At 49.1% G+C, this 17500-nt stretch overlaps 1 protein-coding gene across 4 annotated transcripts in view; it reads left to right on the top strand.

Moving 5' to 3' along the window:
• The window catches only part of LOC141783712 (tectonin beta-propeller repeat-containing protein 2-like), a 55644-nt gene that overhangs the window by 17303 nt on the left and 20841 nt on the right, over window positions 1-17500 (top strand). For all 4 annotated transcript variants that reach the window (XM_074661158.1, XM_074661157.1, XM_074661155.1 and 1 more), the window contains exons 13-18: window positions 6392-6581; window positions 6665-6902; window positions 13623-13862; window positions 15602-15669; window positions 16182-16297; window positions 16938-17111. In XM_074661158.1, coding sequence (XP_074517259.1) covers window positions 6392-6581; window positions 6665-6902; window positions 13623-13862; window positions 15602-15669; window positions 16182-16297; window positions 16938-17111 — 1026 coding nt within the window. The remainder of the gene's footprint in view (window positions 1-6391; window positions 6582-6664; window positions 6903-13622; window positions 13863-15601; window positions 15670-16181; window positions 16298-16937; window positions 17112-17500) is intronic.

A 17500-nucleotide genomic window follows, 5' to 3' on the forward strand; every position in this document is an offset into this window, starting at 1 on the left:
TCTCACTGTCTCTGTCTCACTGTCTCTGTCTCACTGTCTCTGTCTCTCTGTCTCACTGTCTCTGTCTCACTGTTTCTGTGTCTCACTGTCTCTGTGTCTCACTGTCTCACTGTCTCACTGTCTCTGTGTCTCACTGTCTCTGTATCTCACTGTCTCTGTGTCTCACTGTCTCTGTGTCTCACTGTCTCTGTGTCTCACTGTCTCTGTGTCTCACTGTCTCTGTGTCACACTGTCTCTGTGTCTCACTGTCTCTCTGTCTCTCTGTCTCTGTGTCTCACTGTCTCTGTCGTCTCACTGTCTCTGTGTCTCACTGTCTCTCTGTCTCTGTGTTTCACTGTCTCTGTCGTCTCACTGTCTCTGTCTCTGTCTCACTGTCTCTGTGTCTCACTGTCTCTGTGTCTCATTGCGTCTGTGTCTCACTGCGTCTGTCTCTCTGTCTCTGTCTCACTGTCTGTATTTCACTGTCTCATTGTCTCACTGTCTCACTGTCTCTGTGTCTCACTGTCTCTGTGTCTCACTGTCTCTGTGTCTCACTGTCTCACTGTCTCTGTGTCTCACTGTCTCACTGTCTCACTGTCTCTGTGTCTCACTGTCTCACTGTCTCACTGTCTCACTGTCTCACTGTCTCTGTGTCTCACTGTCTCTGTGTCTCACTGTCTCTGTGTCTCACTGTCTCACTGTCTCTGTCGTCTCACTGTCTCTGTGTCTCACTGTCTCTGTCTCACTGTCTCTGTGTCTCACTGTCTCTGTGTCTCACTGTCTCTGTGTCTCACTGTCTGTGTCTCACTGTCTCTGTGTCTCACTGTCTCTCTGTCTCACTGTCTCTGTGTCTTTACTGTCTCTGTGTCTCACTGTCTCTGTCTCTGTGTCTCACTGTCTCTGTCTCACTGTCTCTGTGTCTCACTGTCTATGTCTCTCTGTCTCACTGTCTCTGTGTCTCACTGTCTCTGTCTCACTGTCTCTGTGTCTCACTGTCTCTGTGTCTCTGTCTCTGTGTCTCACTGTCTCTGTGTCTCACTGTCTCTGTCTCACTGTCTCTGTGTCTCACTGTCTCTGTGTCTCACTGTCTCTGTGTCTCACTGTCTCTGTGTCTCACTGTCTCTGTGTCTCACTGTCTCTGTGTCTCACTGTCTCTGTGTCTCACTGTCTCTGTCTCACTGTCTCTGTGTCTCACTGTCTCTGTGTCTCTGTCTCTGTGTCTCACTGTCTCTGTGTCTCACTGTCTCTGTCTCACTGTCTCTGTGTCTCACTGTCTCTGTCTCACTGTCTCTGTGTCTCACTGTCTCTGTGTCTCTGTCTCTGTGTCTCACTGTCTCTGTGTCTCACTGTCTCTGTGTCTCTCTGTCTCTGTGTCTCTCTGTCTCTGTGTCTCTCTGTCTCTGTGTCTCACTGTCTGTGTCTCACTGTCTCTGTCTCACTGTCTCTGTCTCTGTGTCTCACTGTCTCTGTGTCACACTGTCTCTGTGTCTCTCTGTCTCTGTGTCTCACTGTCTGTGTCTCACTGTCTCTGTCTCACTGTCTCTGTCTCTGTGTCTCACTGTCTCTGTGTCTCACTGTCTCTGTGTCTCACTGTCTCTGTGTCTCACTGTCTCTGTCTCACTGTCTCTGTGTCTCACTGTCTCTGTGTCTCTGTCTCTGTGTCTCACTGTCTCTGTGTCTCACTGTCTCTGTGTCTCTCTGTCTCTGTGTCTCTCTGTCTCTGTGTCTCTCTGTCTCTGTGTCTCACTGTCTGTGTCTCACTGTCTCTGTCTCACTGTCTCTGTCTCTGTGTCTCACTGTCTCTGTGTCTCACTGTCTCTGTGTCTCTCTGTCTCTGTGTCTCACTGTCTCTGTCTCTGTGTCTCACTGTCTCTGTCTCACTGTCTCTGTGTCTCACTGTCTCTGTGTCACACTGTCTCTGTGTCTCACTGTCTCTGTTTCTCTGTCTCACTGTCTGTGTCTCACTGTCTCTGTGTCTCACTGTCTCTGTGTCACACTGTCTCTGTGTCTCACTGTCTCTGTGTCTCACTGTCTCTGTGTCACACTGTCTCTGTGTCTCACTGTCTCTGTTTCTCTGTCTCACTGTCTCTGTGTCTCTGTGTCTCACTGTCTCTGTCTCTGTATCTCACTGTCTCTGTGTCTCACTGTCTCTGTGTCTCACTGTCTCTGTTTCTCTGTCTCACTGTCTCTGTGTCTCACTGTCTCTGTTTCTCTGTCTCACTGTCTCTGTCTCTGTGTCTCACTGTCTCTGTGTCTCACTGTCTCTGTTTCTCTGTCTCACTGTCTCTGTGTCTCACTGTCTCTGTCTCTGTGTCTCACTGTCTCTGTGTCTCACTGTCTCTGTTTCTCTGTCTCACTGTCTCTGTGTCTCACTGTCTCACTGTCTCTGTGTCTCTGTGTCACACTGTCTCTGTGTCTCACTGTCTCTGTTTCTCTGTCTCACTGTCTCTGTCTCTGTGTCTCACTGTCTCTGTTTCTCTGTCTCACTGTCTCTGTGTCTCACTGTCTCTGTGTCTCACTGTCTCACTGTCTCTGTGTCTCACTGTCTCTGTGTCTCACTGTCTCTGTGTCTCATTGCGTCTGTGTCTCACTGCGTCTGTCTCACTGTCTCTGTCTCTCTGTCTCTCTGTCTCACTGTCTCTGTGTCTCACTGTCTCACTGTCTCTGTGTCTCACTGTCTCACTGTCTCACTGTCTCTGTGTCTCACTGTCTCACTGTCTCACTGTCTCACTGTCTCACTGTCTCTGTGTCTCACTGTCTCTGTGTCTCACTGTCTCTGTGTCTCACTGTCTCACTGTCTCTGTCGTCTCACTGTCTCTGTGTCTCACTGTCTCTGTCTCACTGTCTCTGTGTCTCACTGTCTCTGTGTCTCACTGTCTCTGTGTCTCACTGTCTGTGTCTCACTGTCTCTGTGTCTCACTGTCTCTCTGTCTCACTGTCTCTGTGTCTTTACTGTCTCTGTGTCTCACTGTCTCTGTCTCTGTGTCTCACTGTCTCTGTCTCACTGTCTCTGTGTCTCACTGTCTATGTCTCTCTGTCTCACTGTCTCTGTGTCTCACTGTCTCTGTCTCACTGTCTCTGTGTCTCACTGTCTCTGTGTCTCACTGTCTCTGTCTCACTGTCTCTGTGTCTCACTGTCTCTGTCTCACTGTCTCTGTGTCTCACTGTCTCTGTGTCTCTGTCTCTGTGTCTCACTGTCTCTGTGTCTCACTGTCTCTGTGTCTCTCTGTCTCTGTGTCTCACTGTCTGTGTCTCACTGTCTCTGTCTCACTGTCTCTGTCTCTGTGTCTCACTGTCTCTGTGTCACACTGTCTCTGTGTCTCTCTGTCTCTGTGTCTCACTGTCTGTGTCTCACTGTCTCTGTCTCACTGTCTCTGTCTCTGTGTCTCACTGTCTCTGTGTCTCACTGTCTCTGTGTCTCACTGTCTCTGTGTCTCACTGTCTCTGTCTCACTGTCTCTGTGTCTCACTGTCTCTGTGTCTCTGTCTCTGTGTCTCACTGTCTCTGTGTCTCACTGTCTCTGTGTCTCTCTGTCTCTGTGTCTCTCTGTCTCTGTGTCTCTCTGTCTCTGTGTCTCACTGTCTGTGTCTCACTGTCTCTGTCTCACTGTCTCTGTCTCTGTGTCTCACTGTCTCTGTGTCACACTGTCTCTGTGTCTCTCTGTCTCTGTTTCTCACTGTCTCTGTCTCTGTGTCTCACTGTCTCTGTGTCACACTGTCTCTGTGTCTCTCTGTCTCTGTGTCTCACTGTCTCTGTCTCTGTGTCTCACTGTCTCTGTCTCACTGTCTCTGTGTCTCACTGTCTCTGTGTCACACTGTCTCTGTGTCTCACTGTCTCTGTTTCTCTGTCTCACTGTCTGTGTCTCACTGTCTCTGTGTCTCACTGTCTCTGTGTCACACTGTCTCTGTGTCTCACTGTCTCTGTTTCTCTGTCTCACTGTCTCTGTGTCTCTGTGTCTCACTGTCTCTGTCTCTGTATCTCACTGTCTCTGTGTCTCACTGTCTCTGTGTCTCACTGTCTCTGTTTCTCTGTCTCACTGTCTCTGTGTCTCACTGTCTCTGTTTCTCTGTCTCACTGTCTCTGTCTCTGTGTCTCACTGTCTCTGTGTCTCACTGTCTCTGTTTCTCTGTCTCACTGTCTCTGTGTCTCACTGTCTCTGTCTCTGTGTCTCACTGTCTCTGTGTCTCACTGTCTCTGTTTCTCTGTCTCACTGTCTCTGTGTCTCACTGTCTCACTGTCTCTGTGTCTCTGTGTCACACTGTCTCTGTGTCTCACTGTCTCTGTTTCTCTGTCTCACTGTCTCTGTCTCTGTGTCTCACTGTCTCTGTTTCTCTGTCTCACTGTCTCTGTGTCTCACTGTCTCTGTGTCTCACTGTCTCACTGTCTCTGTGTCTCACTGTCTCTGTGTCTCACTGTCTCTGTGTCTCATTGCGTCTGTGTCTCACTGCGTCTGTCTCACTGTCTCTGTCTCTCTGTCTCTCTGTCTCTCTGTCTCTGTGTCTCACTGTCTCTGTGTCTCTCTGTCTCTGTGTCTCACTGTCTCACTGTCTCTGTGTCTCTCTGTCTCTGTGTCTCACTGTCTCACTGTCTCACTGTCTCTGTCTCTCTGTCTCTCTGTCTCTGTGTCTCACTGTCTCTGTGTCTCACTGTCTCACTGTCGTCTCACTGTCTCTGTGTCTCTGTGTCTCACTGTCTCTGTCTCTGTGTCTCTGTGTCTCACTGTCTCTGTCTCTCTGTCTCTCTGTCTCACTGTCTCTGTCTCTGTGTCTCACTGTCTCTGTCTCACTGTCTCTGTGTCTCACTGTCTCTGTGTCTCACTGTCTCTGTGTCACACTGTCTCTGTCTCACTGTCTCTGTCTCTCTGTCTCACTGTCTCTGTGTCTCACTGTCTCTGTGTCACACTGTCTCTGTGTCTCACTGTCTCTGTTTCTCTGTCTCACTGTCTCTGTGTCTCACTGTCTCTGTCTCTGTGTCTCTGTGTCTCACTGTCTCTGTCTCTGTGTCTCTGTGTCTCACTGTCTCTGTCTCTGTGTCTCTGTGTCTCACTGTCTCTGTCTCTCTGTCTCTCTGTCTCACTGTCTCTGTCTCTGTGTCTCACTGTCTCTGTCTCACTGTCTCTGTGTCTCACTGTCTCTGTGTCTCACTGTCTCTGTGTCACACTGTCTCTGTCTCACTGTCTCTGTCTCTCTGTCTCACTGTCTCTGTGTCTCACTGTCTCTGTGTCACACTGTCTCTGTGTCTCACTGTCTCTGTGTCTCTGTGTCTCACTGTCTCTGTGTCTCTGTGTCTCACTGTCTCTGTGTCTCTGTGTCTCACTGTCTCTGTCTCTGTATCTCACTGTCTCTGTGTCTCACTGTCTCTGTTTCTCTGTCTCACTGTCTCTGTGTCTCACTGTCTCACTGTCTCTGTGTCTCTGTGTCTCACTGTCTCTGTCTCTGTATCTCACTGTCTCTGTGTCTCACTGTCTCTGTTTCTCTGTCTCACTGTCTCTGTCTCTGTGTCTCACTGTCTCTGTTTCTCTGTCTCACTGTCTCTGTGTCTCACTGTCTCTGTCGTCTCACTGTCTCTGTGTCTCACTGTCTCTGTGTCTCACTGTCTCTGTGTCTCATTGCGTCTGTGTCTCACTGCGTCTGTCTCACTGTCTCTGTCTCTCTGTCTCTCTGTCTCTCTGTCTCTGTGTCTCACTGTCTCTGTGTCTCTCTGTCTCTGTGTCTCACTGTCTCACTGTCTCACTGTCTCACTGTCTCTGTCTCTCTGTCTCTCTGTCTCTGTGTCTCACTGTCTCTGTGTCTCACTGTCTCACTGTCGTCTCACTGTCTCTGTGTCTCTGTGTCTCACTGTCTCTGTCTCTCTGTCTCTCTGTCTCACTGTCTCTGTCTCTCTGTCTCTCTGTCTCTGTGTCTCACTGTCTCTGTGTCTCACTGTCTCTGTGTCTCACTGTCTCTGTGTCTCACTGTCTCACTGTCTCACTGTCTCTGTCTCTCTGTCTCTCTGTCTCTGTGTCTCACTGTCTCTGTCTCTCACTGTCTCTGTGTCTCACTGTCTCTGTCGTCTCACTGTCTCTGTCGTCTCACTGTCCCTGTCTGTCTGTCTCTGTGTCTCACTGTCTCTGTGTCTCACTGTCTCTGTGTCTCACTGCGTCTGTGTCTCACTGCGTCTGTCTCTCTGTCTCTGTCGTCTCACTGTCTCTGTCGTCTCACTGTCCCTGTCTGTCTGTCTCTGTGTCTCACTGTCTCTGTGTCTCACTGTCTCTGTGTCTCACTGCGTCTGTGTCTCACTGCGTCTGTCTCTCTGTCTCTGTCGTCTCACTGTCTCTGTCGTCTCACTGTCCCTGTCTGTCTGTCTCTGTGTCTCACTGTCTCACTGTCTCACTGTCTCACTGTCTCTGTCGTCTCCGTGTCTCCGTCCTCAGACAGCAGCAGTGGGAACCGCCTCTCTGAGAGCAGCTGTTCAGACTCCATGTTTGTAGTCCAGGACGGCAGCTGTAGCGACGGTGGAAGTGGAACTCCTCTGAGTGACGGAGCCTCCCTCATCGGTCTGGACCTTCAGATCCAGGACTCTCTGACGGACTCACAGGAGGCAGGGGTGGAGGTGGAGTCTGGGTTAGTAACTCAAGACCAGTGTCTCATCCTCGTGTCCTGCTCCCCACTGAGCTGTCTGTCTCATCCTTGTGTTCTTGTCCCAGCTCCCTGCTCCCTCCAGGCTCCCTGCTCCTCCAGGGTCTGGAGAACCGGCGGAAAGCCTCTGGTCCCGGTGCAGATGCAGAGGTCGTCCCCCCGACCCCGAACGTGGATCTGCTGCTGGAGTGCACCTTCTCCTACATGCACAACACCGAGGAGGAGGACAGACGGGAGCAGCAGCCAATGGAGGAGCAGGAGGATGAGTTTCTGAGCCCTCTGATTGGACCAGAAGAGAAGGAGGAGGTGATGATGCTGGAGGTCCCTAACCCTAACCCTGTTCTGGACATGAATATAAACACGTGTGACTATCAGGTCTCTGAGGACAGGTCCAAGCCAGGTTCCCCCCGCGGTCTAAATACCTGTGAAGATCAGGCCAGTTAGACCTCTGAGACTAGTCCCTAGTCCTCAGTAACTAGTCCCCAACTAGTCCCTAAACCTCTGCAACTAGTCCCTAGACCTCTTCAACTAGTCCCTAGACCTCTACAACTAGTCCCCAGACCTCTACAACTAGTCCCCAGACCTCTACAACTAGTCCCCAGACCTCTACAACTAGTCCCTAGACCTCTACAACTAGTCCCCAGACCTCTACATATAGTCCCTAGACCTCTACAACTAGTCCCCAGACCTCTATAACTAGTCCCCAGACCTCTAAAAATAGTCCCCAGACCTCTACAAATAGTCCCTAGACCTCTACAACTAGTCCCCAGACCTCTACAAATAGTCCCTAGACCTCTACAACTAGTCCCCAGACCTCTACAAATAGTCCCTAGACCTCTACAAATAGTCCCTAGACCTCTACAACTAGTCCCCAGACCTCTACAAATAGTCCCCAGACCTCTAAAAATAGTCCCCAGACCTCTACAAATAGTCCCTAGACCTCTACAACTAGTCCCCAGACCTCTACAAATAGTCCCTAGACCTCTACAACTAGTCCCCAGACCTCTACAAATAGTCCCTAGACCTCTACAAATAGTCCCTAGACCTCTACAACTAGTCCCCAGACCTCTACAAATAGTCCCTAGACCTCTACAACTAGTCCCCAGACCTCTACAAATAGTCCCTAGACCTCTACAAATAGTCCCTAGACCTCTACAACTAGTCCCCAGACCTCTACAAATAGTCCCTAGACCTCTACAACTAGTCCCCAGACCTCTACAAATAGTCCCTAGACCTCTACAACTAGTCCCCAGACCTCTACAAATAGTCCCTAGACCTCTTCAACTAGTCCCAAACTAGTCCCTAAACCTCTTCAACTAGTCCCTAGACCTCTTCAACTAGTCCCCAGACCTCTACAACTAGTCCCTAAACCTCTTCAACTAGTCCCTAGACCTCTTCAACTAGTCCCCAGACCTCTACAACTAGTCCCCAGACCTCTACAAATAGTCCCTAGACCTCTTCAACTAGTCCCAAACTAGTCCCTAAACCTCTTCAACTAGTCCCTAGACCTCTTCAACTAGTCCCCAGACCTCTACAACTAGTCCCCAGACCTCTTCAACTAGTCCTCAGACTTCTACAACTAGTCCCCAGACCTCTACAACTAGTCCCCAGACCTCTTCAACTAGTCCTCAGACTTCTACAACTAGTCCCCAGACCTCTACAACTAGTCCCCAGACCTCTACAACTAGTCCTCAGACTTCTACAACTAGTCCCCAGACCTCTACAACTAGTCCCCAGACCTCTACAACTAGTCCCCAGACCTCTACAACTAGTCCCCAGACCTCTACAACTAGTCCTCAGACTTCTACAACTAGTCCTCAGACCTCTACAACTAGTCCCTAGACCTCTACAACTAGTCCCCAACTAGTCCCCAGACGTCTGCAAATAGTCCCCAGACCTCTACAAATAGTCCCCAGACCTCTACAAATAGTCCCCAGACCTCTACAAATAGTCCCTAGACCTCTACAACTAGTCCCCAGACCTCTACAACTAGTCCCCAGACCTCTACAAATAGTCCCCAGACCTCTACAACTAGTCCCCAGACCTCTACAAATAGTCCCTAGACCTCTACAAATAGTCCCTAGACCTCTACAAATAGTCCCCAGACCTCTACAAATAGTCCCTAGACCTCTACAAATAGTCCCCAGACCTCTACAAATAGTCCCTAGACCTCTACAAATAGTCCCCAGACCTCTACAAATAGTCCCTAGACCTCTACAAATAGTCCCTAGACCTCTACAAATAGTCCCTAGACCTCTACAAATAGTCCCTAGACCTCTACAAATAGTCCCCAGACCTCTACAAATAGTCCCTAGACCTCTACATATAGTCCCCAGACCTCTACAAATAGTCCCCAGACTTCTACAACTAGTCCTCAGACCTCTACAACTAGTCCCTAGACCTCTACAACTAGTCCCCAACTAGTCCCCAGACGTCTGCAAATAGTCCCCAGACCTCTACAAATAGTCCCCAGACCTCTACAAATAGTCCCCAGACCTCTACAACTAGTCCCCAGACCTCTACAAATAGTCCCCAGACCTCTACAACTAGTCCCCAGACCTCTACAAATAGTCCCTAGACCTCTACAAATAGTCCCTAGACCTCTACAAATAGTCCCCAGACCTCTACAAATAGTCCCTAGACCTCTACAAATAGTCCCTAGACCTCTACAACTAGTCCCCAGACCTCTACAAATAGTCCCTAGACCTCTACAAATAGTCCCTAGACCTCTACAACTAGTCCCCAGACCTCTTCAACTAGTCCTCAGACTTCTACAACTAGTCCCCAGACCTCTACAACTAGTCCCCAGACCTCTACAACTAGTCCTCAGACTTCTACAACTAGTCCCCAGACCTCTACAACTAGTCCCCAGACCTCTACAACTAGTCCCCAGACCTCTACAACTAGTCCCCAGACCTCTACAACTAGTCCTCAGACTTCTACAACTAGTCCTCAGACCTCTACAACTAGTCCCTAGACCTCTACAACTAGTCCCCAACTAGTCCCCAGACGTCTGCAAATAGTCCCCAGACCTCTACAAATAGTCCCCAGACCTCTACAAATAGTCCCTAGACCTCTACAACTAGTCCCCAGACCTCTACAACTAGTCCCCAGACCTCTACAAATAGTCCCCAGACCTCTACAACTAGTCCCCAGACCTCTACAAATAGTCCCTAGACCTCTACAAATAGTCCCCAGACCTCTACAAATAGTCCCTAGACCTCTACAAATAGTCCCCAGACCTCTACAAATAGTCCCTAGACCTCTACAAATAGTCCCCAGACCTCTACAAATAGTCCCTAGACCTCTACATATAGTCCCCAGACCTCTACAAATAGTCCCCAGACTTCTACAACTAGTCCTCAGACCTCTACAACTAGTCCCTAGACCTCTACAACTAGTCCCCAACTAGTCCCCAGACATCTGCAAATAGTCCCCAGACCTCTACAAATAGTCCCCAGACCTCTACAACTAGTCCCCAGACCTCTACAAATAGTCCCCAGACCTCTACAACTAGTCCCCAGACCTCTACAAATAGTCCCTAGACCTCTACAAATAGTCCCCAGACCTCTACAAATAGTCCCTAGACCTCTACAAATAGTCCCTAGACCTCTACAAATAGTCCCCAGACCTCTACAAATAGTCCCTAGACCTCTACAAATAGTCCCTAGACCTCTACAAATAGTCCCTAGACCTCTACAAATAGTCCCCAGACCTCTACAAATAGTCCCTAGACCTCTACAAATAGTCCCCAGACCTCTACAAATAGTCCCTAGACCTCTACATATAGTCCCCAGACCTCTACAAATAGTCCCCAGACCTCTACAACTAGTCCCCAGACCTCTACAACTAGTCCCTAGACCTCTACAACTAGTCCCCAGACCTCTACATATAGTCCCTAGACCTCTACAACTAGTCCCCAGACCTCTATAACTAGTCCCCAGACCTCTAAAAATAGTCCCCAGACCTCTACAAATAGTCCCCAGACCTCTACAAATAGTCCCCAGACCTCTACAAATAGTCCCTAGACCTCTACAACTAGTCCCCAGACCTCTACAAATAGTCCCTAGACCTCTACAACTAGTCCCCAGACCTCTACAAATAGTCCCTAGACCTCTACAAATAGTCCCTAGACCTCTACAACTAGTCCCCAGACCTTTACAAATAGTCCCTAGACCTCTACAACTAGTCCCCAGACCTCTACAAATAGTCCCTAGACCTCTACAACTAGTCCCCAGACCTCTACAAATAGTCCCTAGACCTCTTCAACTAGTCCCAAACTAGTCCCTAAACCTCTTCAACTAGTCCCTAGACCTCTTCAACTAGTCCCCAGACCTCTACAACTAGTCCCTAAACCTCTTCAACTAGTCCCTAGACCTCTTCAACTAGTCCCCAGACCTCTACAACTAGTCCCCAGACCTCTACAAATAGTCCCTAGACCTCTTCAACTAGTCCCAAACTAGTCCCTAAACCTCTTCAACTAGTCCCTAGACCTCTTCAACTAGTCCCCAGACCTCTACAACTAGTCCCCAGACCTCTTCAACTAGTCCTCAGACTTCTACAACTAGTCCCCAGACCTCTGCAACTATTCCCTAGACCTCTACAACTAGTCCCCAGACCTCTTCAACTAGTCCTCAGACTTCTACAACTAGTCCCCAGACCTCTACAACTAGTCCCCAGACCTCTACAACTAGTCCTCAGACTTCTACAACTAGTCCCCAGACCTCTACAAATAGTCCCTAGACCTCTACAAATAGTCCCCAGACCTCTACAACTAGTCCCCAGACCTCTACAAATAGTCCCTAGACCTCTACAAATAGTCCCTAGACCTCTACAAATAGTCCCTAGACCTCTACAAATAGTCCCCAGACCTCTACAAATAGTCCCTAGACCTCTACAAATAGTCCCTAGACCTCTACAAATAGTCCCCAGACATCTACAAATAGTCCCTAGACCTCTACAAATAGTCCCTAGACCTCTACAAATAGTCCCTAGACCTCTACAAATAGTCCCCAGACCTCTACAAATAGTCCCTAGACCTCTACATATAGTCCCCAGACCTCTACAACTAGTCCCCAGACCTCTACAACTAGTCCCCAGACCTCTACAACTAGTCCCTAGACCTCTACAACTAGTCCCCAGACCTCTACATATAGTCCCTAGACCTCTACAACTAGTCCCCAGACCTCTATAACTAGTCCCCAGACCTCTACAAATAGTCCCCAGACCTCTAAAAATAGTCCCCAGACCTCTACAAATAGTCCCTAGACCTCTACAACTAGTCCCCAGACCTCTACAAATAGTCCCTAGACCTCTACAACTAGTCCCCAGACCTCTACAAATAGTCCCTAGACCTCTTCAACTAGTCCCAAACTAGTCCCTAAACCTCTTCAACTAGTCCCTAGACCTCTTCAACTAGTCCCCAGACCTCTACAACTAGTCCCTAAACCTCTTCAACTAGTCCCTAGACCTCTTCAACTAGTCCCCAGACCTCTACAACTAGTCCCCAGACCTCTACAAATAGTCCCTAGACCTCTTCAACTAGTCCCAAACTAGTCCCTAAACCTCTTCAACTAGTCCCTAGACCTCTTCAACTAGTCCCCAGACCTCTACAACTAGTCCCTAAACCTCTTCAACTAGTCCCTAGACCTCTTCAAATAGTCCCTAGACCTCTACAACTAGTCCCCAGACCTCTACAAATAGTCCCCAGACCTCTACAACTAGTCCCCAGACCTCTTCAACTAGTCCTCAGACTTCTACAACTAGTCCCCAGACCTCTACAACTAGTCCCTAGACCTCTTCAACTAGTCCCCAGACCTCTACAACTAGTCCCCAGACCTCTTCAACTAGTCCTCAGACTTCTACAACTAGTCCCCAGACCTCTGCAACTATTCCCTAGACCTCTACAACTAGTCCCCAGACCTCTGCAACTATTCCCCAGACCTCTACAACTAGTCCCCAGACCTCTACAACTAGTCCCCAGACCTCTTCAACTAGTCCTCAGACTTCTACAACTAGTCCCCAGACCTCTACAACTAGTCCCCAGACCTCTACAACTAGTCCTCAGACTTCTACAACTAGTCCCCAGACCTCTACAAATAGTCCCTAGACCTCTACATATAGTCCCCAGACCTCTACAAATAGTCCCTAGACCTCTACATATAGTCCCCAGACCTCTACAAATAGTCCCCAGACCTCTACAACTAGTCCCCAGACCTCTACAACTAGTCCCCAGACCTCTACAACTAGTCCCTAGACCTCTACAACTAGTCCCCAGACCTCTACATATAGTCCCTAGACCTCTACAACTAGTCCCCAGACCTCTATAACTAGTCCCCAGACCTCTACAAATAGTCCCTAGACCTCTACAAATAGTCCCCAGACCTCTACAAATAGTCCCTAGACCTCTACATTTAGTCCCCAGACCTCTACAAATAGTCCCCAGACCTCTACAACTAGTCCCCAGACCTCTACAAATAGTCCCTAGACCTCTACAAATAGTCCCTAGACCTCTACAAATAGTCCCCAGACCTCTACATATAGTCCCCAGACCTCTACAAATAGTCCCTAGACCTCTACAACTAGTCCCCAGACCTCTACATATAGTCCCCAGACCTCTACATATAGTCCCCAGACCTCTACAACTAGTCCCTAGACCTCTACAAATAGTCCCTAGACCTCTACATATAGTCCCCAGACCTCTACAAATAGTCCCTAGACCTCTACAACTAGTCCTCAGACCTCTACAACTAGTCCTCAGACCTCTACAACTAGTCCCCAAACCTCTACAAATAGTCCCCAGACCTCTACAACTAGTCCCCAGACCTCTACAACTAGTCCCCAGACCTCTACAACTAGTCCCCAGACCTCTACAAATAGTCCCCAGACCTCTACAACTAGTCCCCAGACCTCTACAAATAGTCCCCAGACCTCTACAACTAGTCCCCAGACCTCTACAACTAGTCCCCAGACCTCTACAAATAGTCCCCAGACCTCTACAACTGTTTCCTCTGTGTTTGCTGACAGGATGAGGACCTGGCGCCCCCTCCTGGTCTGTCAGACCAGATGTTTTACTCCACTGTGTCCAATCTGGACAGAAAACCCAGTATGTCCAGTGATGAAGACGGAGACTTCTACTGTCACAGTCTGCTCCTTTCTGGCAGCGGTGAGGACGTCCTCAACTGTCCATCTGATCAGACAGAGAAGACAACAGACCGACTGATGGACCAGGACGCTCAGGACAGAGACATACACAAACCTGACCAGGTGAGACACACACAAACCTGACCAGGTGAGACACACACAAACCTGACCAGGTGAGACACACAAACCTGACCAGGTGAGACACATAAACCTGACCAGGTGAGACACATAAACCTGACCAGCAGAGACACACACAAACCTGACCAGGTGAGACACACAAACCTGACCAGGTGAGACAAACACAGAACTGACCAGGTGAGACACACAAACCTGACCAGGTGAGACAAACACAGAACTGACCAGGTGAGACACACAAACCTGACCAGGTGAGACAAACACAGAACTGACCAGGTGAGACACACAGACCTGACCAAGTGAGACACACAGACCTGACCAGGTGAGACACATAAACCTGACCAGGTGAGACACATAAACCTGACCAGGTGAGACACATAAACCTGACCAGTTGAGACAAACACAAACCATGACCAGGTGAGACAAACACAAACCTGACCAGGTGAGACACATAAACCTGACCAGGTGAGACAAACACAAACCTGACCAGGTGAGACACACAAACCTGACCAGGTGAGACACACAGACCTGACCAAGTGAGACACACAGACCTGACCAGGTGAGACACATAAACCTGACCAGGTGAGACACATAAACCTGACCAGGTGAGACACATAAACCTGACCAGTTGAGACAAACACAAACCATGACCAGGTGAGACAAACACAAACCTGACCTGGTGAGACACATAAACCTGACCAGGTGAGAGACTAACAAACCTGACCAGGTGAGACACTAACAAACCTGACCAGGTGTGACACATAAACCTGACCAGGTGTGACACATAAACCTGACCAGGTGAGACACATAAACCTGACCAGGTGAGACACACAAACCTGACCAGGTGAGACACTAACAAACCTGACCAGGTGAGACACATAAACCTGACCAGGTGAGACACTAACAAACCTGACCAGGTGAGACACATAAACCTGACCAGGTGAGACACTAACAAACCTGACCAGGTGAGACACATAAACCTGACCTGGTGTGACACATAAACCTGACCAGGTGAGACACACAAACCTGACCAGGTGAGACACATAAACCTGACCAGGTGAGACACTAACAAACCTGACCAGGTGAGACACATAAACCTGACCAGGTGAGACACTAACAAACCTGACCAGGTGAGACACATAAACCTGACCTGGTGTGACACATAAACCTGACCAGGTGAGACACACAGACCTGACCAGGTGAGACACATAAACCTGACCAGGTGAGACACTAACAAACCTGACCAGGTGAGACACATAAACCTGACCAGGTGAGACACACAAACCTGACCAGGTGAGACACTAACAAACCTGACCAGGTGAGACACATAAACCTGACCAGGTGAGACACTAACAAACCTGACCAGGTGAGACACATAAACCTGACCTGGTGTGACACATAAACCTGACCAGGTGAGACACACAAACCTGACCAGGTGAGACACTAACAAACCTGACCAGGTGTGACACATAAACCTGACCAGGTGAGACACATAAACCTGACCAGGTGAGACACAAACCTGACCAGGTGAGACACTAACAAACCTGACCAGGTGAGACACATAAACCTGACCAGGTGAGACACACAAACCTGACCAGGTGAGACAAACACAAACCTGACCAGGTGAGACACACAAACCTGACCAGGTGAGACAAACACAAACCTGACCAGGTGAGTCTGTCAGGAAACTTGTTTTGTCTTTACTCTTCTATTTTGCCTCTTTGTAGTTGGCAGAGAGCTGGATGGGATACTCGGGACCAGGATGTGGAATACTGAGCCTGCAGGTGACTGACAGGTGGGTGGTCAGTGGACTCTCAGGTGACTAAAGTATGGCCTGTATGTTCAGGTAATGTGTGTGATGGAATAATTGATACACAAGTTAACTTAGGAAGGAAGAGGTCCCGGAGCTGATGATGTCTTACAAAGAAGGTTTATTGAAGCTTGATCAAGGAGCAATTGTCAGGTCTCCACATTGAGGTGCTCTCTGCGTGAAGGCCTCCCAACTCTGCCCTTCCTCCCTGGTGCTCAGTGTCTTACCCCTTATCATGTTTTGACTTACTTCATTCCTCTGGCATCTCTGACCCTGGTTGCCCTAGCGACTGGCTCTACGGTCTCCACTACAGGCACAGCTGTACAGATAACGGTGGCTCCTCTAGACAGGACTCCAACCCAATAATGTCAACAGAGGGACACTCTGACAAACACTCTGACCTTTCTACCAATAAGAGAGGAATTGATGGAAAATTCCATCACAATGTGTCTTACAGGTGACTGACAGTTGTCTTACAGGTGACATGTGTGTTTCAGGTATGTGTGGTGTCTGGACTTTAAAGGAGGACTGTTTTGCAGCGGTCTGCCTGAAACTGGGCTCAACTGGCAGCGCTTTGAAGACAACGTCCACCAGGTGGCGTTGTCACCCTCAGGTGAGCTGCTGTGTACAGGTGTATGTAGCATTAGCAGGATGCTAACTGTTGCTACCTCCATCAGGTAACCTGCTGGTTCCAGGTGTATGTAGCATTAGCAGGATGCTAACTGTTGCTACCTCCATCAGGTAACCTGCTGGTTACAGGTGTATGTAGCATTAGCAGGATGCTAACTGTTGCTACCTCCATCAGGTAATCTGCTGGTTCCAGGTGTATGTAGCATTAGCAGGATGCTAACTGTTGCTACCTCCATCAGGTAATCTGCTGGTTCCAGGTGTATGTAGCATTAGCAGGATGCTAACTGTTGCTACCTCCATCAGGTAACCTGCTGGTTCCAGGTGTATGTAGCATTAGCAGGATGCTAACTGTTGCTACCTCCATCAGGTAATCTGCTGGTTCCAGGTGTATGTAGCATTAGCAGGATGCTAACTGTTGCTACCTCCATCAGGTAACCTGCTGGTTCCAGGTGTATGTAGCATTAGCAGGATGCTAACTGTTGCTACCTCCATCAGGTAATCTGCTGGTTCCAGGTGTATGTAGCATTAGCAGGATGCTAACTGTTGCTACCTCCATCAGGTAACCTGCTGGTTCCAGGTGTATGTAGCATTAGCAGGATGCTAACTGTTGCTACCTCCATCAGGTAACCTGCTGTGGAAGGTGGAGCAGAAGAGCATGACGGCGTTTGCTTGTGCCAAAGTGTCCGTTAAAGGAAGACGTCACTGGTACAAAGCTGTGGAGCAAACAGCCTTCGTGGCTCTGAGTGACGACTCGGCCTGGATCATCAGGACCAACGGAGACCTCTACCTGCAGACAGGTAACTGTCCACCTGTCTCACTGTCTGTCTCACTGTCTGTCTCATATAGAATACAGGCTTTATGCTAGCATCTCCAAAAGCATGATGGGAATTGTAGTTCTAAAACATGATTATCTCAATGGAAGTACCAGTAGTCTTTACCTGGGTCACCAAGACCAGGACCACCACCACCTCCAGGACCACTACCACATCCAGGACCACTACCACATCCAGGACCACCAAGACATCCAGGACCACCACCACATCCAGGACCACCAACACATCCAGGATCACCAAGACATCCAGGACCACGTGAACACGTCCCTGTGGAGGATTATCTAACCCGTCAGGAGGAGCCGGAGGGGGAGATGATGGATGTCTTCCTGTGTGCTGTTGCCATAGTAACGGTT

This window comes from Sebastes fasciatus, chromosome 15 (assembly GCF_043250625.1).
Source record: "Sebastes fasciatus isolate fSebFas1 chromosome 15, fSebFas1.pri, whole genome shotgun sequence".
In the NCBI taxonomy this organism is placed as follows: domain Eukaryota; kingdom Metazoa; phylum Chordata; class Actinopteri; order Perciformes; family Sebastidae; genus Sebastes; species Sebastes fasciatus.